Genomic DNA, 23,632 nt, shown 5'->3' on the forward strand with positions numbered 1-23,632 from the left:
TATGAAGGTTACACAGATTCTCTAATGTTATATATATTTTTTTTAATGAAATCCTTTTTTTGGCAATTAAATATTAATAAAATGGGCCTATTGTGACACTTATAACGGTTTTATTTTTTCACCTACGGGACTGTATGGGGTGTCATTTTTTCCGCCATGATCTCTAGTTTTTACTAATACCATATTTTTGAAGATCGGACGTTTTGATCACTTTTTATTGATTTTTTTAATATATAATGTAACATAAAATCGGTAATCTGCGCACTTTTCCCCCTCTTTTCGTGTACGCTGTTCGCCGTTCGCAATGACGCTTGTTATATTTTAATAGATCGGACAATTATGCACGCTACGGTATATTATATGTTTATCTATTTATTTTTATATGTTTTATTTATATTATGGGAAAGGGGGGTGATTTCAACTTTTATTGGGGGAGGGGTTTTGGGGTAGTGTGTTAGTGTTTTGAACTTTTTTTTTTTTTAAACATTTGAAGTCCCTTTGGGGGACTTGTACATACATTTGTTTGATTTTTACACTGACCATTGCTATTCCATAGGCATAGCATTGATCAGTGTTATCGGCGATCTGCTCATTGAGCCTGCCTGTGCAGGCTCAGTGTAGCAGATCGCCGATCGGACCGCACGGAGGCAGGTGAGAGACCTCCGGAGGTCCGTTTCAACGATCGGGTAAGTAACAGGGGACTCCCCCTGTCACTTGCACTTAAACGCCGCGGTCGCGCCGCGATCGTTTAAGGGGTTAATGACACGCGGCAGCGCGATCGCTGCAGCGTGTCATTACCGGTGAGGTCCCGGCTGCTCACTGCAGCCGGCCCCCACCTCCTATGAAGCGCGCTCCGCTCCGGAGCGCGCTTCATAGCCGGAGAAACACCCAGGACGTAGGGTTACGTCATGGGTCGTCTGGGGACAGACTTCCATGACGTAACCCTACGTCCAGGGTCGTCTAGGGGTTAAGGGGGTTAATGACAGGTAGCTGGGGGACTACGGCTGCCTGTCATTAGCTTTGGAGCCGGCCACACTGATGTGTGCGGGACCGCCCGCAATGGAGCGGTCCCACACATTTAAAGCCCTTTCAGTCTAGGACCGTATATATGCATTCCTACTGCACGGGGCATGTGCAGTAGGAACGTATATATACATATTATGGACGTGAAGGGGTTAATAATGATAGGGACATTTTAAAAATTCAGAGCATCTTTTAACTATCTGTGGCCCACAATCCACACAAGGTATGAACATTTTTTGGCCTCTCTGCTTTTAGAAAAATTGCCACTGAACTGTTCAAAAGTGAAACATTTTGTATAAAATTTGCGACTTTGCGACACCAGAAACCTGGCTAATATGCATTAATAAATGTCTGACAATAAAATAATGTAAAAAGGAATTGGATTAAGTCCATGCTCCTCCCTACAAGAAACGAGTATGATCCATCTGTGTGTTCATATGGGCATTTTATGAAAGTTCTACAGATAATGTTTCCACTGTATAAAAGCACACTATTCTTTATTAGCAAAATACCAACATTTACTCTTTTATTTGAATGTTCCCACATATATATTATACAAATTATTTGTACTACATGAAGATAATACATATGTAATACATAGCAAACTTTATTCCATAGCATACAACAAATTTTACACATAATGATTCCAGTTTATTGCAACTTTAAAGATTTGAAATAATAATAATAATAATTTAAATGAAGTGCCCTGATACATGATCAAAGAGTATCAAATTCTATATTATATAGAAAATATTAATTATAAAATTACTCTATCCCCTAGAAAAAACATAAAGCCTAAAAAAAAAAAAACGAAATCAATTCACAATATATTGTTTTATTTGAAAAAAGAAAAGAGTAACAAATTATTTGCTGGTAAAGTTCTGGAAGATATCTCCTACTTCAAGCCATGTCCTGATGCAGGCAAGTCCTCTGTCTCTTATCTGTTTTCTTCCTTTGTCTGTAATTACCTCTCCGTTTTGTTTGACAATGACAAGTTTTGGTATAGCAGTAATCTTGTACTTGTTTTTCAGCTCACTGTAAGATAAAAGGTTTTCATAATAAATCATCCACTGTGCTATTAAAAAAGCTCTTCATCTACGGCCATTCCATACATTTGATTTTGCATTCTTATTAAAAGGGATTTTCTAGAGAAAAATGATAAATAGGCCATCAATAGCTGATCAGTGGGGTGCAAACACCCATACATGGGTGCTGTGCTGTAGTAACGTGATGCCACCATTGTATAATGTATGGAGTCAAGGCTTTTAGCTCTGTACAATGTTTAGTCTCTTTTAGAGCAAAAACTACATCCTATTCACTTAAGTGCCATCGATAGTATCTACCATTCAAGGGTGAGATTCATCACCTGATCTGGGTCACTGGACTACTCAATTACCCAATATTTCAGTAAAAGACCTTCTAAAAAGCAACTTTATAATTTAACACAATATTACCTTATGCTAATTATAAAACCCATGCCTCTCATGATATTTTAAAGAGCCTGTATCTCCCTGGCTGTGATATCTAAAATGTCTCTCACCAGCCCCTATACTTATAAGGAAGTCTCCCGCCATCTCAACAATTTTTGCGGGGTTATATTTAAGATTCTTCACGACCACCAGTTGCATAGACATTCCGCTCACCATAGAAATGGGCTGCTGCCCAGTGAAGCACCCCCTACTTGCTGGTAAGTCAGTTCTCACAAAAGTAACTATAAGTTGCACAATCCTTAACCGGCTGCAACAATCTCTGGTTTAGGAACAATATTGACTCATTTTGTGCTTATTTTAATGTTATACAGAGTTTAGGAGACAGATGAAGGGTATACAGAGTTTAGGAGACAGATAAAGGCCCAGGCACCCTCTTGGTCAGTCTGGTGAGGCCCAGGCATCACTTTGCTCTGTTGGGTTATTCTCCAGTGGAAAAAGTTTAAGAAGCACTGGTCTAGAGCAGGGATGGGGAACCTTCAGCCCTCCAGCTGTTGCAAAACTACAATTCCCATCATGCCTGGGCAGCCGAAGCTTTAGCTTTGGCTGTCCAGGTATGATGGCAATTGTAGTTTTGCAACAGCTGGAGAGCCAAAGGTTCCCCATCCCTGCTCTAGAGCATGGCAGACTACCTTTTTAGTGTCTTTTCATTTCTTTACCTTTTTTTTTTCATTTAATTTCAGGGAATTAAACACTTGCTGCCAAGTTTTCCAGCAGATTATAGATGATCACTACAAGCCAAAGTGCAAAGCTTAAGTGTTAAAAGCTTTTTTGGAACCCTTTGGACTAGTGTTTAGTTGAGTGTACAAATTCCTGGATACATCACACATTTTAGGAGTAGGGGTTTACAGTGCCAAGATAGCTACAATGCAACATTTTAGTTCAATAGTGTAGTGGGGTCTTAGGCCTAGCCACTACACTATTAGGTCCAAAAATTTTTTGTATATTCTTTATTTACAGAGAAAAAAAAGGGTTGACTACTGCAAGCTGAATTTACTTCCAGAAAACGTATTAGGATTCCTTCCACTGATGATTTTAAACACTCATGGTAGTTATTACATAAGCTACAGAGAAGCAGTGATACCTATATAGCATTGTTTCTCAACCTTTTCAAGTCAAGTACCCTAATGTGATGAGATTAGTGTTGCACGATGCACCGAAATATCGATACTACTATCGATATTCCGGGCCGAAAAACAGTTCGATACCAGGATTTCCTGGTATCGAAACTTTATGTTAAACTGCGCTATTATGCAGTTTAACATAAAGTATAGCGCAGAGAACACGGCCGGCAGCTATATGAGCGCCGGCCGTGTTCTCTGTGTGCCGCCCCCTGCTCCCACCTGTCACCTCCTCAGCGCGCACCCTCTTCCCCCGTCGGCGCCAAATTCAAATAGCCGACACATAGCTATTGCTAGTGCCGGCTATGTAACTATATAGATGCCGCTGTTACACTGACAGCGGCATTACCCCCCTCCTGAGCCCACTCCATATACAGCAGGGGTCGGCTACTGTGTGTAGCAGACCCCTGCTGCTAATGACTGCGGGCAGAGCAGGGTCACGGGCTGGAGAGGGAGAGGAGAAGGCTGGAGCAGGGGTCGGCAGGAGATGCAGCCACTACATCTGCACCGAACTATGAGGTGGTGGGGGCGGCAGGAGTGTGAGGAGGCGGGAGGCCGGGGTCGGCAGGAGACTCCGGAGCAGACACAATGTGGGGGGTTTACAGTCGGCCTGACTCTGTCTGGGAGGGGGAGGGGGGCTGTAACCTGCAGATCACAGACAAATCCAGGTCACCGGTAAGCATGCCCTGACACCAGGAATAGTAAAACTACAGCCCCCATCATCCCCCCTGCTGGCTGGTGTGTGTTATATGGCTACAACCCCCATCATCCCCCCTGCTGGCTGGTGTGTTATATGGCTACAACCCCCATCATCCCCCCTGCTGGCTGGTGTGTTATATGGCTACAACCCCCATCATCCCCCCTGCTGGCTGGTGTGTTATATGGCTACTACCCCCATCATCCCCCCTGCTGGCTGGTGTGTTATATGGCTACAACCCCCATCATCCCCCCTGCTGGCTGGTGTGTTATATGGCTACAACCCCCATCATCCCCCCTGCTGGCTGGTGTGTGTTATATGGCTACAACCCCCATCATCCCCCCTTCTGGCTGGTGTGTGTTATATGGCTACAACCCCCATCATCCCCCCTGCTGGCTGTTGTGTGTTATATGGCTACAACCCCCATCATCCCCCCTGCTGGCTGGTGTGTGTTATATGGCTACAACCCCCATCATCCCCCCTTCTGGCTGGTGTGTGTTATATGGCTACAACCCCCATCATCCCCCCTGCTGGCTGTTGTGTGTTATATGGCTACAACCCCCATCATCCCCCCTTCTGGCTGGTGTGTGTTATATGGCTACAACCCCCATCTTCCCCCCTGCTGGCTGGTGTCTGTTATATGGCTACAACCCCCATCATCCCCCCTGCTGGCTGGTGTGTGTTATATGGCTACAACCCCCATCATCCCCCCTGCTGGCTGGTGTGTTATATGGCTACAATCCCCATCATCCCCCCTGCTGGCTGGTGTGTGTTATATGGCTACAACCCCCATCATCCCCGCTGCTGGCTGGTGTCTGTTATATGGCTACAACCCCCATCATCCCCCCTGCTGGCTGGTGTCTGTTATATGGCTACAACCCCCATCATCCCCCCTGCTGGCTGGTGTCTGTTATATGGCTACAACCCCCATCACCCTCTGATTGTTAAAGTGTTACATGACTACAACCCCCATCCTCCCGGATAGCAGTTGTGTGTTACATGACTACAACCCCCATCCTCCCACCTGATAGCAGTTGTGTGTTACATGACTACAATCCCCATCCCTGGCAGCTGAAGTGTTATTGTCCATACTACCTGTCACTTTCCTGATCACGCACGGTAAACCGAGCAAGTGCAGAAACCACCCATAAAAAGATGGTACTAAATAAAACTACAGATCACAGCGCAAAAATGCCCCTCACCCCCCAGCCAGACAGGCGGAGAGATAAAAAAAAGTGAGTCAGAGTTGGGCAAGTTTTTATTTATTTTAAATAATGGGGACTTTATTTTTAATGTAATAAAATTAGGGAACATAAATTGGTTCGTACTGACCTGAACCTGGGGGAGGGGGGGGGTCATTTCTATTCTTATGTTTTTTTTTTTGTTTTTTTTCTTAAATATAATTTTTTAAGTATCGAATTGGTATCGAGCATTGAAAAAAAAAGTTGGTATCGGTATCGAACTCAAAATTCTGGTATCGTGACATCACTAGATGAGATGCTTCAGCCAAGTACCCCTAAAGGAACCCCGATTAGAAATGTTGCCTTAAAGAGGTATTCCAGGAAAAGACAACTTTTCCACTAACCAAAGAATATGGGAAAAGTAGGACACCACAGGGGGTCCGACCTCCGTACCCCCTGCCGATCTCCAAACCAGGCCCTGACTTGTGTATAATGAATAGAGCCGCCGGTACAGCATGTGACCCGCGGCTCTATTCATTCCTATGGTGCGTCGGAAAGAGCTGAGAACGCCGGGAGAGTGATGTACTCGGCTCTTTCCGTCAGCTTCACAGGAATGAATAGAGCCGCGAGTCACGTGCTGTACCAGTGGCTCTATTCATTACACAGAAGCTGGGGGCCGATATGGGGATTGGTGGGACCCCCTACGATCTCCTACTTTTCCCCTATTCTGTGGATAGGGGAAAAGTTGTTCTTTCCTGGAATACCTCTTTAATAAGGCTGAGATCACACTGATGCCATAAGCTCTGTATAAAGTCTCAGTCAGCAATTGATTCCCAGATCAGTTCCCCCCAGAACAATATGACTGATCTGTAAGTTCCAGTAATAATGCCCAAGTAATGTCAAATAATATCCCCCCCCCACAGTCAGTATTAATGCCCTCTTCCCCAATGATAAATCCCCCTTCCCTAGTAATAATGCCCCCTGTAGCCATTGGTAATGCCCCTATCACAATAATAACAGCCCCTGTGGCCAGTAATAATGCCCACCCTGTAGCTAGGTGCAATGCTTCCTGTAGCCAGATATGGCCCCTTTAGACAAAAAGGCCCCATGTAGCCAGGTATGACTATTGCAGCCCCCTTCAGCCAGGTATGACCTTCAGCTGGATATGCCCCAAGCCAGGTATGCCTCTTTGCAGCCAGACATGTCCCCTCGCAGCCAGATGTGTCCCTATGTAGCCACATATTTCCCTATGTAGCCATATATATCACCCTTACAGATAGATAGATAGATGTCTCCTTGTAGCCATGTACCTGCTCCTTGTAGCCAGATACATGTCCCTATATAGTCATATACCTCCCAGTTACATGTCTCCGTGTAAATAGATACATTTGTCCTTGCAGTCAGGGTTGTGTGGCAGGCACTAAAGGAGGAAGGACAAGGCTGGTGAGAAGAGCTAGGGGAGGGCGGTCTCGGAGCCGTGATAAGGACCGATCAGTAATGCTCCTGCGGCCATTCCTTAGCGGCACATATCATGAACAAAGATAAATTATGTCTTAATGTATATATAAGCGCTGATTTGTGTGTGTATGTGTGTATATATATATATATATCATAACTGAATATTCCAATAGTCACTTAAAAATTATCTTTTATTATATCATTTAAAACACCAAACACTTTATTGCACAGCCATCACCTTTGCACTTTGTGCCACCAATTTTTTACACAGAAGAGTCTATTTGGGCACTCTTCAGACCTTGTAGCATGTTTCTGGTACCCAAATTGTCCTCTTCTTATATGTTACACTGTATCTGTTATGTCAACACAAAAAAAAAAAAAAAAAAGTCTGTTTGGGTACTGTTCAGACCTGGTTGCGTTTTTGATGCGTTTTTTTGTCTGTCCATGCGTTTTTTGCACCCAGCTCTTCCTCCTATTGCATACTATACAGTGCATATAGCCATTAGTAGTGGTTATTATCCGTGTGTATTTTCCAGCCGTGTTCCCATATTGCACATATCATTTCATATTGCACTCGTATAATGGTCACAGTCTTTTATATTGTGCTTAAGTATCACGGTTAAAGTCACTACTGAATGTCCCAATTTTCCATTTATAAATTTTCAAACAAGAAAATATTTATTTGCTGAAGATATGTTACTTCCCTTGTTCATGGGGTTCACTTCAGTATTCTCATGGTCTGGCCCAATGCGTTTATGCAGCCTCTCATCAGGGGCCTTGCTGCTTCTTTAACTCTGGAGCTCTGGGACGTCTGTTGTGTGCTGGTGCATAGCTCAGATGATGGCTGTGCTGGTGCATAGCTCAGATGATGAGTGCACAGCCATCATCTGAGCTATGCACCAGCACACAACAGACGTCCCAGAGCTCCAGAGTTAAAGAAGCAGCAAGGCCCCTGATGAGAGGCTGCATAAACGCATTGGGCCAGACCATGAGAATACTGAAGTGAACCCCATGAACAAGGGAAGTAACATATCTTCAGCAAATAAATATTTTCTTGTTTGAAAATTTATAAATGGAAAATTGGGACATTTAGTAGTGACTATAACCGTGATACTTAAGCACAATATAAAAGACTGTGACCATTATACTAGTGCAATATGAAATGATATGTGCAATATGGGAACACGGCTGGAAAATACACACGGATAATAACCACTACTAATGGCTATATGCACTGTATAGTATGCAATAGGAGGAAGAGCTGGGTGCAAAAAACGCATGGACAGACAAAAAACGCATCAAAAACGCAACCAGGTCTGAACAGTACCCAAACAGACTTTTTTTTTTTTTTTTTGTGTTGACATAACAGATACAGTGTAACATATAAGAAGAGGACAATTTGGGTACCAGAAACATGCTACAAGGTCTGAAGAGTGCCCAAATAGACTCTTCTGTGTAAAAAATTGGTGGCACAAAGTGCAAAGGTGATGGCTGTGCAATAAAGTGTTTGGTGTTTTAAATGATAAAATAAAAGGTAATTTTTAAGTGACTATTGGAATATTCAGTGATGATATAAAATTAACATAGTCTTCTATATTGACTTACATTCAGAGACATATATATATATATATATTTGTGTGTGTGTATGTAGCTTCTCTGCACTGTTTGCACTTAATACATTCATGAATATGGATGCATGTTAGTCAGTTTGCACCCTATTAATATGGACCATTGACCATGATGCATTGAAAATGGCTGAAACACTGTTTTCTTTGGGTGGAATAAATCACTTGGAGGAGATTTATGGTCCAGTCTTACAGTAGGAACGTCCTTTGTTGCCCATAGCAACCAATCCCAGCTGAGCACTTATCACTGACTGTAAGCTTGATACATAAACAGCAGCGGCAGTTATGATGACATCACAAGCACACGGCTCATGATGTCACACATGGTGCGGAGTATACAGGTGTAGCTGAGGCTTCTGCTGTTAGTTACAGGTTGGCAGCTTGGAGAAGACGCGTCCAGGTAGGGAGCTCTTCGCTGAGGCCTCGTTCACACATGGAGCTAAAATGGAGTTTAGTAAACACATCTGGGCACATGTGTGAACCTGGCCTTAAAGGGGTTTTCCAGGGAAAGTTGAGTTATGGTCTATGCACAGGATTGGCCATCATTCACTAGAAAACCTTTTTAAAATGTCTGTTCTTCTGTAGACAGCCGCCTCTCTGTTGTCTGTCTGCTGTGTGGCAAAATGTAGGTTGTGTATTAGATTGTAAGCTCCTGCGGGTAGCAGGGCCTCTACACATGTAGCTTGTGTTACCATGAAATGCTTTGTCGTGTACATTGCAGTGCAAGCTCTTAGGAGTGGGGTATTGTAGTGTACATTAGATTGTAAGCTCTTCAGGGCAGACATGTAGTCATGTATTATATATCAGCCTGTAAGCTCCTAAGAGGAGGGCCTGTATTAGTAGATTGTATGATATATATGGTATATTAGAGTGTAAGCTCTGTGAGCAGGACATGTATGGTGAATATTAGCTTGTAAACTCTTAAGGGCAGGTCTCCCGAACCAGATAGAGTGTAAGCTCTTAGGAGCAGGACATGTACTGTATATAAGATGGATGTATATGTAACAATAATAATAGTTATTTCTATAGATACAACATATTGTGCAGCATTACTGTCTCTCTCTCTTCTGTTACAGAATGAAGTCTCCTAAACCTATATAATATATATACAGCTGTATGCAGCAGGCTAGTTGTGATCCAGGGAGATCAGATCTGATCGCCACTTGTAGGGTCTGGAAGGAATTCCCCCCCCCCCCCCGATATAGAATCTCCAGGGGGTTTCTTCGCCTTCCTCTGGATCCATAGGTCCGGTGACTCCGGTGATAATAGTGGACGGGTGGGAATGACTGCGGCACATTCTGTGGTCTCCACCAGGCCTGACCTGAGAGTCACCAGATCCACTGGTTATTAAAGGGCTGGTAATATTTCATTACAATGTTGCATATTGCTATTTTTTAAAAGAATAAAGAATTTGAATTGATGTTGGTGTTGCTTCCTTTTTGTCTACATTTCTATTCCCTATACTGACCATGATCAGAGCGATCGCTGCCTCTCGCTTAAGCAAAAAAGTCTCAGATATTTGTACAAACTGACTGGTTTGCGCATAAATTTGCTACTTTCTGCTGCTTTACGCCAGTCTTGTGGTAGTACACTGGGGACCAGTAGCGGATTACAATAGGTCATGGCCACCCAAAGAGACATATACTTTAGTGGTGTCTTGTCTCCTGACTACAGTTCTGCCAGGATTTGCTAAAAAATAGCTGCTTTTTTACTTCACTTTTGCACACATGAGGGCATCATGACATTATCTTTTCTGTACTATGGACACTACGATAGTGCTGCCATAGTTACAGTGGGATGGGGGCCCCAGGCTTGGTGAACAGCCCAGGGCCTATGGTAAAGTTAATCTGCCCCTGCTGGGGACACACACAAGGGGTAGAGAGGGTGACAAATATATACCTTGTACAAAACTTTTGGGAACACTTACAGTGGGGAAGGGCTGGCCCTGACTGAACTGGTGGTGCATGTCCAATGGCCCCTTTTAGGTAGATACATTTCCCCTTGCAGTCAGGGTTGTGCAGCAGGTGCTAAGGCAGAAAGGATGAAACTGGTGGGAGGGGCTAGGGGTGGGCGGGCTCAGAGCGGTCACTGATGACCAATCAGTGATGGCCATGCGTCCACTCTCCTTCCATTCCTCAGCAGCATCACCAAGCCCTACCCCCTGTACAGAACGCTGGGGAAAGGAAGGTGGGTGAAGTCAGGAGCCGTAGTGATTGGTATCAGGACATTACAGAATGATAGCAAAGTTCCAGGCGCCAAAAGCAAAAGTTTTTGTTAATATATATATCTCCCACATACCCCCTCAATCTGCACCGCATACCCCCTAAGGTACCATGGGTTGAGAAACACTGCTTCATTACATCAGCCAAGATGCCCAAAAGAAGCCTCAGCCTGCACCTGTATCCGTTTATTGGAAATCCCTTTAATTGTTTTTAATGTGATCCTCTTAGTTATAAGTGTACAAATCCCATCAGCATGGAAAATTTACCATGCAACTTAGCTCCTCAGATACACGGGCTACACGCTGACTCATTTATGAACCTTCTTGGCACACAGTTCTACAGATACCGTGATAAAGATCCAGTGGGATGCAAACACTGAAATTGTAGGAATCTTTTTTTTTTTTTTTTTTTTAAAGCGACTCTGTACCCACAATCTGTCCCCCCCCCAAACCACTTGTACCTTCAGTTAACTGCTTTTAATCCAAGATTTGTCCTGCGGTCCGTTCGGCAGGTGATGCAGTTATTGTCCTAAAAAATACTTTTAAATTTATAACCCGTGCCAAACGGGAGTATCTGTGCCCTAACTTTGCCCCACCCCTCCGTCCCTCCTCCCCACCCTCTTCATCATTAGGAATGCCACTGAAACATTTTCTCCATGCTGAACATTGCACAGGTCCTTAACGATGGAGCCGATGTGTCGGGCTAAACAGGTGGGGAATAGGAGGCAATCTGCCTGGAGCATTCCTAATGATGAGGAGGGCGGGGAGGAGGGACAGAGAGGTTATGCAAAGTTAGGGCACAGATACTCCCGTTTGGCACGGGCTTCAAGTTTAAAAGTATTTTTTAGGACAATAACTGCATCACCTGCCGAACAGACCGCAGGCCAGATCTTGGATTAAAAGCAGCTATCCGAAGGTACAAGTGGTTTTGGGGGGGGGGGGGGGGGGGTTCCGACTGGGGGTACAGAGTCACTTTAATCTGTGAGTACTAAAAGTGCCACAATAACCTCTCTACTTGTTTAGGGCATCTAACTACAGACTATGTTGCAGTTTGCTCCTCTTATCTACATAAATGTGCAGAAGATACATTATTACATTTTGGAACAATGTTAGGCCACACATTTTTTCTGTAATAAAAACAGATTTTCAGTTTCCATGAATTAAACAACTGCACTTAAAGATTTAACTTCTGAAAAGGTGTCTATTTTAAAAGGAATAATTTCAGAAAACTAATATGTACATTAAAATTGTTTTCTTAAAGAGGTTGCGTTCAGCGACAATCTTGGGACACTGTAATGGATCATATGGCCACTTAAAATGTTTTAAGAAAAACTTAGAATGGTATAAAATAATAAAAGAACTCACACTCACCTAACTTATGATAAGTCTCCCATACCATTGCCCTCTGGGTCCCACCAATTCCTGCACTTCCTGATGCCTCTGGACACAGATATCCTGCAGCCATTTACTAGCTATAACAGGTTACTGCTTTGGCCATCAATTGGATGCAGTGGTCAGTGTCCAGCTCTAGGGCAGGGATGGGGAACCTTCGGCCTTCCAGCTGTCGCAAAATCTTCGCTTTGGCTGTCCAGGCATGATGGGAATTGTAGTTTTGCAACAGCTGGAGGGCCGAAGGTTCCCCATCCCTGCTCTAGGGAATCGAGTTGATAAACAAGCTATTAATTATGAGTGGCATTGTTAGGCATAGAGTAAGGGGCACATTTATTACCTGTGCAATTTTTTTTGCCCTTGCACATATTTTTCTGCTCAAAAACTCACAGACCTTGCTCAAAATGTATCAATATGCGCACAGGCTTTGATGAATCTTAAGCATTGGCTAACAAAGCTTGGCTAAAAAAAGCTAAGCCAGGGTAGGAGTGGAGTACTGCTGTGCAATTTTTTAGCTTTTGTGATAAATTTGGGTAATAAAGTAGCTGACATGAAAACACATGCCGACCACGCCCCCTCCGAGCAAAAAAAAAAAAAAAATTAAAGAGGTGTAGCCAGTGCAAACTGCTCAAAAATAGCACAAATGCCTTGATAAATGTTGCCTAAAGTTTACGCCGTTTGCAAAAATGCCAAATTAGCTAGAGGAATGGCGCAAAAAGAATGATAAATGTGCCCCGAAGTATTGAGAAGGTAAAACTTGTTGGATTTTAACCTTTGGTCTCAATCCAAGTGTGCATATTTAGCAGTCAGGAGCTGTTATGGCTAATATCTAAAGTGAATGACCAACTGACATGGTCTGCAAAGGACAGCTTATAATTATAGGGATAATAATAACAAAGCTATCCTGTTTCCCTGAAAATAGGACATCCTCCTAAAATAAGACACCCCCACTATCCTACTAACTAGGCTAAAGTAAGACATGCCCCTGAAAATGAGGCATCCCCCCTAAACTAAGGCACCCCCAAAAGTAAGGCCACGACCCCCCGCCCCCTCCACTACTTACCTAATCCCCTCATGGACGATCAACACCAGCGCTCCACCACATGCTCCGCCGCACTTTTCTGGTCCTCTGGACGAGGGGACAGAAGTAACACATCCCCCAAAAATAAGACATAAGGGAAGATTTATCAAACTGGTGTAAAGTAGAATTGTCTTAGTTGCCCCTAGCAACCAATCAGATCCCTTTTATTCCTCACCCTTTCTTTGGAAAATGAAAGGTGGAATCTGATTGGTTGCTAGGGGCAACTAAGACAATTCTACTAGTTTGATAAATCTTCCCCATAGTGCCTCTTTGGGAGCAAAAAATAATTTATGGCACTGTCTTATTTTCGGGGAAACACGGTACATGGAAACCCTAAAAACTTTTTCAAGACAGGATCTACCCTTTACCATGAATATCTACTGTATTGCTGACTGCTGCTCCAGTTTTCAATGAAGGTTAGTGACGATGGGAATGAGGCTCCATGGGCTCTTCTTTTGCATATTCATATTTCCCGGGGAACAATGCACCTAGGATTTCACTGCATTGAGCGCTTTTACCAGCAGCCGGCAGTGTTATCGTTTGGCTGGTCTTCCTGAGATCAGCGATCTGTTTCTCTAGTGACGATAGGAGGCTTTTACTGCACACTGCATCCATGGTGCTATGATGTGATTGACCATTACAGTACAAAATAATGAGTGTTTTTTAAAGATTCATAGTCTCTAATGGTGGGCATGCTTTTTAGAGTTGACCTGGACTTGAAAAGACCCCTTGAAGAGTAACACATGACCAGAAGAAATGGTAAAGCACTGAATTACAATTTGTCCACTAAAAGATGAATAAATACAGTTTTAATCCAGATATTTTATTTGGCCTGTGTCACTAAAACGTATTTTCCTTATGTTCACAATTTTTATCGATCACATACACACACTTAATTTATTTCATGCAAATATTAGACACTGGATGCATAACCGATAATTATGTAAGTGTGAAATACAGTCACAAGACATAAGCTGGAAAGCTTCGGGTCATCTACACAGAGAACAACAGATTTACTTACTGTTTATATGGATCGTGCCAAGGTAAAGCTAGCCAATCCCCATGCATTTCATGCATGTAATCCACCATATCTTCTGCATTTTTATCCGAAGAGATAAACACAATTTCAAACTGTGCAGGCTGGTCTGCTTCTTCCACCAACTCAGTGTAAAAGTCACACAATACAGGGGTAAAGTCCCTGCAGGGAGAACACCAACGGGCTGAGAAATATAATCCAACTATTTTATTTTGCAAAGCCTCCTCTGGGTCCACCTTCTCCCCATCCTTGTTAACCAGGATATGGCCAGTGAATATATCCATTCTCTTTAGATGTATAGAATAACAGTGGTGTTTGTTATTGCGAGCAGTGATTCCTATCACTCCCAGCAAGCGCTGACAGTGATGTATAAATACTCATTTCTTCTAATTCCTTTTAATCCCATTCTGTTATAGCCCTATGCTGCACATAGCCTGCTGCCATCTGTTCTTCAGCTGCTATAGAGCTGCCCAGTGTATAAAAAGAAAGTGTCAGACAGTGAATATTAGTTTTGTAGTTATACTGTTATTGCTTTGCATTGTCACCAACATAAAAAAAACTCAAATGCCTTTGTCTTCTGGTTCAGAAAACTTTATACATAACATTATTAATTATTCTAAAGAGCTCCTACAGAGAAGTTAATTCAGATTATAACATAGTCATCTCCTTTACATTCATACTTACAGTTAGTTATAGATCACCTTGCTTGTCTTTTCGTTTGTTTGATATAATGTTGGTAGGTTACATAATGCTAGGCACCTCCTTACCCATGCCTAGATAGGATTTGTGAATCACAGACTGCTACAGTCTTGCTTAATGCTGCCACCTATCGGAAACTAAAGAAAATGATGTTGCTGTATGCAACTTCTAGGCTTTACAGGTATTCTGGTGAGTTATCTATGGGGTATTAAAACATTTAGAGGATGTAAGTAGAATTTTGTTTTCTATTAGTTGTATTGCTGACGTGTCACAAATAATGCTATGCCACAGAAGTTTGGAGGATACACCTCTGACAGTAATTTTCTATTGAGCAATTGTTTTTTATTTCACAAATAAAGTCTCCGATTGGGCAAAGTCTCCCAAAAGTCCATAGGAATCTACTTATGATGCCATTGGCATAAAAAAAAAAAGGAACAGAAACAGAACAGTCAAAAAGAATATCTGTTTGACACATTTTCTTTAAGGGTGCATTCACACATACAGGATCTGACATCCTGTAGCCGACATCCTGCATGTCAGCTGATCGTTCTCTTTAACATAAGGCCGATAATTTGTTTCGTGCAATAGAGCCTTTACACAGTTTTTTAAAATTCATTTCAGGTTTCTGTGTTTTAGGGCTTTCTCAGGTGTGTTTCTCTAAGTCCTAGTGCAAATTCTGGGGCTATTGCAGGGTCATGGCGAGTTACTCTACTTGTCTCTGTTTTGTCTTTTTCTGTTTCATTCCTGACCTTATAATTTATTCGCATCATCATCATCAGCCAATCGGTCATTTCATGTTACCTTCCAGTATTAATATATGCTTGTATGATTTTTATGTACCGTTCTATTCACCTCTAAGTCCTGGGGGTGTCTGAGCACTGTGAGTCATAACTTGGACCTACTAAAGGAGGCTGAGATATGTGAAGCCCATTCAAATTTATTTCACGTCAATACATTTACTTCCTCCAAATGCAAAACAAAAGAGTTGGTTTTCAGTATATCTTTACTGAAACATTTCTTAATCTGATTCTTCTTCCAGTATCTGAATTTTTTCAATTTACCATGTTGTTTTATGGTGCTGATAAGAGTTTCATTTACTTTTAGAGCTACTCTGTAACCATTTCTTGGGGCAGCCTGGGCTTCGGATGAAAAGATGTCAAAACTTATTAAACTATTTTTGCCAGTGCCACTCTTTGGCATATGTGTTAGGACTCGGGCCATGCGTTCGACTCCTGACACCGCCAATGCATGCGGTCAAAGCATACATAACCGCTCAGGCCGGTTGCTATGGGCGCGACGACGGCGCCCATAGCAGCTGGACTGCTTCTTGTGTTTTTTACCAAATCGGCTCTGCTATTCTGTGTTGTAGCAGAGGCCAGAGTTCCACTCCCCTGGCGGAGCAGCATAGGTATTGTGTGTGTTTAGCTGATTGCAGATTGACAGCTGATACTGCCAATCAGCTGTCAGTAATTTTGATTCTGGGGCCTATAAGTATCCTCCCCAGTCTACTATGCCTTGCCTGTGAAAGTTCCTGGCTTTGTCTGGTGATATTTGAGCTAGCGTTACCTGCATTTCATATTCTGGTTACTTGACCTCTGGTTTTGACTATTTGACTATCCCCTTGGACACAACTTGGTACTTCATTGCTCGGCTGGTTTTGACTTGGTTCTCTGACTTTTCCTTATTGTGTGTGTATTGTCTTGTATTGTTCTGTGTATCCACTTTAGTAAAATCAGGGACTGCCTTCAAGTTGTCCGTTTGCTGCTAGAGCATCTGAGGCAAGCAGGTAGGGACAGTGGGGCGGGTGCCAGCTTCAGGGCTCACCTGTCCTTGTGTCTCCCTGTCCCAATCCTAACATTTTCACAGGCCCATATCCACGTCAGCAATCCTGGCGGTTCAACATGTCTGTTGAACCGTCCATAGCTGACCATTTGCAAGACCTGGCTACACAGATGGAAGGAATGGCAGGTTATATGGCACTGCTCACACAGCGTGTTGATGCCTTGACCCCGTCGTCTTCCCATGTGGCTATGTCTCCAGCTCCCGTGGCACACCAGACTCCTTGACCTAAGATGCTCATGCCTGACCAGTTTGAGAGAAATCCAGACAAATTCAGCGTGTTTAGGGAATCCTGTAATTTGTATTTCAAATTCAATACTTTCACAGGAGACGCTGAGAAAGTAGCTATGGTGGTGTCTGTCCTTCAGGGGGCGCCCTTAGGACTGGGCTCTGGCTTTACCTCCTGAAGCCCCTGATTGGAATTCATTACCAACATTTTTTGGGTCCCTAGGTCAAATTTATGACGACCCTAACCGCGCTGCCATGGCCGAATCCCATCTATTATCAATTCAGCAGGGTCGTTGTACCGCTGAGGATTATTCGACTGAATATAGCAGTGGAGTGCGGTAACAGGGTGGACAGACGCACCCCTTAAGACCTTATACAGACAAGGACTGTCAGACAAAATAAAGGACGCCATGGTAAGTCATCCTCCTCCTGACTCTCTGAGTGATTTATTGACTTTAGCTATTTCTATCGACAGACGGCTCAGGGAGAGAAAACGGGAGAAGTAGGGGGTAACAGCCTTTGTCCCACGTCAGGGCCTCAAAGAATGCAGTGGTTTCATCTCCTACTCTGCAAGAAGATGAACCGATGATTTTGGGCTCCACTTCAGCGGCCGCTCCTCGTAGGAGACACCGTCTGAACAACGCCTTGTGTCTTTATTGTGGGAAACCGGGGCACTTCTGGGGGCGCTTCTGGGAAACGCCAGTGCCTGAGTGATGATCTGGAGGGTCACTCAGGCACACAGGTACCTCCTAAAGTGTTTGATAAATTTTTGTTACCTGTTACGCTGTCTTCTGGTGAAGCTATTTTTTTCTTGTCAGGCCATGGTGGCAGGGCCGTTTTAATACATTGGAGGGGCCAGTGCACAGCCCTCAAGAGTGCCCCCCCCCCCCTTCCCTTTTGGCACATTGTACAATGTACTGAATTTGCCCCCACACTGTATCAAGAGCCCCAATACATACAGTAGTTACCTTATAACACTATTTCCACCATACAGTGATTACATATTACATAAAAACTGCACTAAACAAAACAGAAAGATATCACCAATGATACCATTACATAATACCGCCACATCATGACCCCTAACACTACAACCCTATAACAGAGTGCAGTTACATCCAGTGACTCACCGGGGGCATCTTCTCCGATCAGAGTCTGTCACCTTTTCTTTTTCTCTCCATCCAGCCTGGGCCACCTTGAAGTCTTCTCCTGGCTGTGAATCTTCTCTCCAGAATCTGCCAGACAAATATTTTAGGCTCCAACACATACAGTAGTTAGGTCCCTTGTACCCCTATACAGTAGTTACACCCCTCTGTACCCCTACATAGTTACACCCCTCTGTGCCTCCATAGTTTTAAGGTGTGCCTGTAGTATATAGACCCTCATGTGCTCCTCTAGTTATATACAGCCCTCCTGTGCGCTCCCCAATTAGTATATAGCCCCCCTGTGCACTCACCCCAGTAGTATATAGCCCCCCTGTGCTCTCCCACAATAGTATATAGCCCCCCTGTGCTCTCCCCCAATAGTATATAGCCCTCCTGTGCTCTCCCCAATAGTATATAGCCCTCCTGTGCTCTCCAATAGTATATAGCCCCCTATGCTCTCCGCCAATAGTATATAGCCCCCCTGTGCTCTCCCACAATAGTATATAGCCCCCTGTGCTCTCCCCCCAATAGTATATAGCCCCCTGTGCTCTCCCCCCAATAGTATATAGCCCCCTGTGCTCTCCCCCCAATAGTATATAGCCCCCCTGTGCTCTCCCCCATAGTATATAGCCCCCTGTGCTCCCCAATAGTATATAGCCCCCTGTGCTCCCCAATAGAATATAGCTCCCCTGTGCTCCCCAATAGTATATAGCTCCCCTGTGCTCCCCAATAGTATATAGCTCCTCTGTGCTCCCCAATAGTATATAGCTCCCCTGTGCTCCCCCATAGTATATAGCTCCCCTGTGCTCCCCCATAGTATATAGCTCCCCTGTGCTCCCCCATAGTATATAGCTCCCCTGTGCTCCCCCATAGTATATAGCCCCCATGTGCTCTCCCATAGTATATAGCTCCCCTGTGCTCCCCCATAGTATATAGCCCCCTGTGCTCCTCCATAGTATATAGCCCCCTGTGCTCCCCAATAGTATTTGAGCTCCCCCTCCCATATAACATTGAAAAAAACACTTTTACTCACCTAGGTCCACGCGTTCCTCTTCTCTTGCCTCTTGTGGCTGCACTTCCTGCGGTCACAAGAGGCTGCACTCCCCTTACCCTCGCGCCGACGCTCCAGTGACGTCGGGCGCTAGAGGGAGAGTGCGGCCTCTTGTGACCGCAGGAAGGGCGGCCACAAGAGTGACTGACAGGGAGGGAGCCAATGGCTCTCTCTCTGTCAGTATCGCTGCTGCTGAAGCGCTGAAGTGCCGCAGCAGCAGCGGGCGGCCGGGGACAGCAGCGGCGGACGGGGGGCCCTGCAGGGGGCAACATGGAGGGGTAAGTAGATTACCCATCCATGGCGCTCCCCCCTGACAGGTTGGTGGCCGTATCCCTGTGTGGTCACACATAGCAATGGGGGGGGGGGGGGCTTTAACCAGTGGGCCCGGTGCACGTGCACCATGTGCCCTTTGGTTAAAGAGGCCCTGCATGGTGGACTCAGGCGCAGCTTTGAGTTTTATTCGTGCTTCTGTTGCTGAGTCTTTGGGGTTGAAGCTGATTCCATTATGTTACCCGCTTGCTGTGTCAGGAGCAAATTCTGCCCCTTTAAGTGGAGGTAATATTAAATTTCGTACCCCTGAGGTGTCCATGGGGGTTGGATGTCTCCATCATGAACAGATAAGTTTTTTTGTGATGGACAAACTTGCTGCAGACGTAATTCTGGGGTTACCATGGTTACGGCTCCACAATCCAGTTTTTAGCTGGAGGTCGTCTGAATTAGTCAAATGGGGTAGTTCTTGTGAGTCCCACATAACTCGAGTCTGTCCGTCCCTATGTTCAGTTTCTGATTTGTTGGTTCTACCTGAATTTATCGATGATTTTAAGGATGTGTTTGATGAGACTGTTGCTGATGCGTTGCCTCCGCACCGTCCGTATGATTGCGCCATCGATCTTGTGTCCGGGGCCAGGTTTCCTAAAGGACGGATCTTTAACCTGTCTCCCCCGGAGCGAGAGTCGATGCGCCAATACATACAGGACAGTTTGAGGAAGGGTCACATTCGGACATCTGTATCGCCCATGGAAGCTGGGTTCTTCTTTGTGGAACAGAACAGGGTTTTGTCTATACGCAATGCCTGTGTTCCTATAAAGTATACATACTAGTCAATCTAGGTCCATTGCAAATGGTCGTTACACTGCCACTACAGCTACCACAGATCACAACCAAAAAAGAAAACAAATGCTGATTTTCCGTAGCAAACAACTTATGTATCTTTATTAAATATATATTAAAACAATCTCCATAAAAAAGAGAGACAGACCAAACATTAAAAAGAACAGTGACTATCCTGGAGGTGTTTCTACAGTAACCAAATCACATGTACTGGAATCCCTGACCAACAACAAATGTCACAGAGCAGGGGGATATATTCTAAAGAATCATACAGTAGGGCACTATAATAAATATAATAAATAATAAAGTGCTAGTGCATTCAATTCATAGAGTAAACCTACAGCCAATTGATAAATCTCTTGTCCACCCTTCATCTATTATTATTTCCCCACCAAATCTAGAGATCCAGCCAGTTAAGATACCTTTTGCGGTAATATACAGTGTGTATCCTCCAGGACGCCACCACCCCGATGCGCGTTTCGTTGCCTGAAGGGTGGACAAGAGATTTATCAATTGGCTGTAGGTTTACTCTATAAATTGAGTGCACTAGCACTTTATTATTTATTATATTTATTATAGTGCCCTACTGTATGATTCTTTAGAATATATCCTCCTGCTCTGTGACATTTGTTGTTGGTCAGGGATTCCAGTACATGTGATTTGGTTACTGTAGAAACACCTCCAGGATAGTCACTGTTCTTTTTAATGTTTGGTCTGTCTCTCTTTTTTATGGAGATTGTTTTAATGTATATTTAATAAAGATACATAAGTTGTTTGCTACGGAAAATCAGCATTTGTTTTCTTTTTTGGTTGTGATTTGTGGAAAAGAAGGATGGCGGATTACGTCCCTGCATTGATTACAGGGAACTAAATAAAATAACCATTAAAGACGAGCATCCCCTTCCCTTGATTCCTGATCTCCTTAACCAGGTAGTAGGTGCCCGTTGGTTTTCGAAGATAGACCTTCGGGGGGCATATAATTTAATCAGGATCAGGGAAAGTGACGAGTGGAAAACCGCTTTTAACACTTCCGAAGGACATTTTGAATATTTTGTGATGCCTTTCGGCCTAAGTAATGCTCCAGCGGTTTTTCAAAGATTTGTAAATGACATTTTTTGTGATTTGTTTGGTCAATTTGTAGTAGTATACCTGGATGATATCCTCATTTACTCACCAGACTGGCCGTCCCACCAGAAGCACGTTCGTGAGGTATTATTCAGGCTCAGAAAAAACTCTGTGTGCCAAATATTCAAAATGTCTTTTTGGGGTTAAGGAAATAGGCTTCTTGGGGTATATCCTCACCCCAAATGCAATACTAATGGACCCCAGTAAGGTAAAAGCCGTGCTAGAGTGGGCACAACCTACTACACTGAAGGAGGTCCAAAGGTTTTTAGGCTTTGCCAACTTCTATAGAAAATTTATTCGTAATTTCTCATTGATAGTTAAGCCATTGACTGAGTTAACTAAGAAGGGAGCGAATCCGGCGTCTTGGTCTCCTGAGGCAGAACAAGCTTTTTCTCAGTTAAAAGAGAGATTTGCTTTAGCCCCTGTCTTGGTGCATCCTAACTTGGACAGTGCGTTTGTTGTAGAGGTGGATGCTTCAGAATCTGGTGTTGGGGCGGTGTTTTCTCAGGGAAGAGAGCCATATACCAATTTAAGACCTGTGGCATACTTTTCCAGGAAATTCTCCACTTCCGAGGCCAACTACGACATTGAAAACTGGGAATTGTTGGCCATCAAATGGGCCTTTGAGGAGTGGAGACATTTCCTGGAAGGCACAAGACATCAAATAACTGTATTAACTGACCATAAGAACTTGTTGTACTTGGACAATGCTAAAAGGCTAAATCAGCATCAGGCTCGTTGGACACTGTTCTTTACCGGTTTTAATTACGTTGTAACATACCGATCAGGGTCCAAAAATACTAAGGCAGATGCCTTGTCCCGAAGCTTTGGTGTTTGTAACGTGCCTGAGATGGAACCAGAAAATATCTTACCTCCAGGCATTGTACTTGCTAGTATGTCAGTTGATTTAAAAGAGGAAATCTTGAAATCCCAAGATCACGCACCTGCTGAGTTACCCGATGATAAACTGTTTGTCCCTGTACACCTCAGATTGGCAGTGCTTAAGGAATTTTATTCATCAGTATTGGCTGGTCATCCTGGCATAGCCGGGACTGGCTATTTATTGTCTCGTTCTTGTTGGTGGCCTTCGTGGCAGAAGGATGTACGGGAGTATGTCAGATCCTGCGAGACATGTGCCCGAGCTAAAACCCAGAGGTCTCTGCCGGAAGGTCTGCTCCAACCTCTGCCGCTACCGGGTCGCCCATGGTCCCATCTGTCAATGGACTTCATAACTGATCTTCCCCTTCACAGGGTAAAACTGTTATCTGGGTTATTGTTGATCGTTTTAGCAAAATGTGTCATCTTGTTGCTTTAAAGAAACTACCTACTGCTAAAACCCTTGCTATACTGTTCGCTCATCATGTCCTCCGTCTACATGGAGTAACTTCTAACATCGTCTCGGACCGAGGAGTTCAGTTCGTCTCCAGGTTCTGGAGGGCTTTTTGTGAGTTATTAAAAATTTCCTTGTCATTCTCTGCGTTCCACCCAGAAACTAATGGTCAAACTGAGCGTACCAATCAGTCCCTTGAGCAATATTTAAGATGTTATGTTTCAGATAATAGGGGTACCTGGTCTAAATATCTACCCATGGCTGAGTTTGCTCTAAACAACCATGTCAACACATCCACACAGCAAACCCCCTTCTATTGTAACTATGGTTATCATCCTCGCTTTACTTCAGTCCCCAATCAAGAGTCATACTTCACTTCTACTGCTGAGTTCACCAAAAAACTGTGCACAGTTTGGGCGGAGAGTCTTGAGACTCTAACCGTTTCCCAACAAAAACAAGTTCAGTATGCCAATCATAAACGTCGTCCCGGTCCCCAGTATCTAGTAGGGGAAAAAGTGTGGTTGTCCACCAAAAACTTACATCTAAGGGTTCCTTCAGCTAAATTTGCTCCACGATATATATCGGTCCGTTTCCCATTATTGAAATAATCAATCCAGTCTCCTATAGGTTACAGTTACCCCGAGCACTAAAAGTCCATCCGGTATTCCATAAAAACCTCCTCAAGAAATACACTCCTTCTACAGTCACTTGTCCTCCTCCCCTTCCAGTTGTGGTCCAAGGTGAATTAGAGTATGAGATAGAAAGAATTTTAGACTCAAGAAAGAT

The 23,632-nt window shown here is 43.8% G+C and overlaps 1 protein-coding gene across 1 annotated transcript; it reads right to left on the reverse strand.

Annotated features, from left to right (window-relative positions):
• Positions 1-1,808: 1,808 nt before the first annotated feature.
• NXNL2 (nucleoredoxin like 2) lies at positions 1,809-15,041 on the reverse strand. Its single transcript, XM_069964223.1, has 3 exons — positions 15,004-15,041; positions 14,305-14,785; positions 1,809-2,058 (listed from the first exon to the last, which is right to left on the reverse strand). The coding sequence occupies exons 2-3, from the start codon at positions 14,601-14,603 to the stop codon at positions 1,887-1,889; spliced, it is 471 nt and encodes a 156-aa protein (XP_069820324.1). The 5' UTR covers positions 14,604-14,785; positions 15,004-15,041; the 3' UTR covers positions 1,809-1,886.
• Between the last annotated feature and the right edge of the window lie 8,591 nt (positions 15,042-23,632).

The sequence above is a fragment of the Dendropsophus ebraccatus genome, chromosome 3 (genome assembly GCF_027789765.1).
Source record: "Dendropsophus ebraccatus isolate aDenEbr1 chromosome 3, aDenEbr1.pat, whole genome shotgun sequence".
In the NCBI taxonomy this organism is placed as follows: Eukaryota; Metazoa; Chordata; class Amphibia; order Anura; family Hylidae; genus Dendropsophus; species Dendropsophus ebraccatus.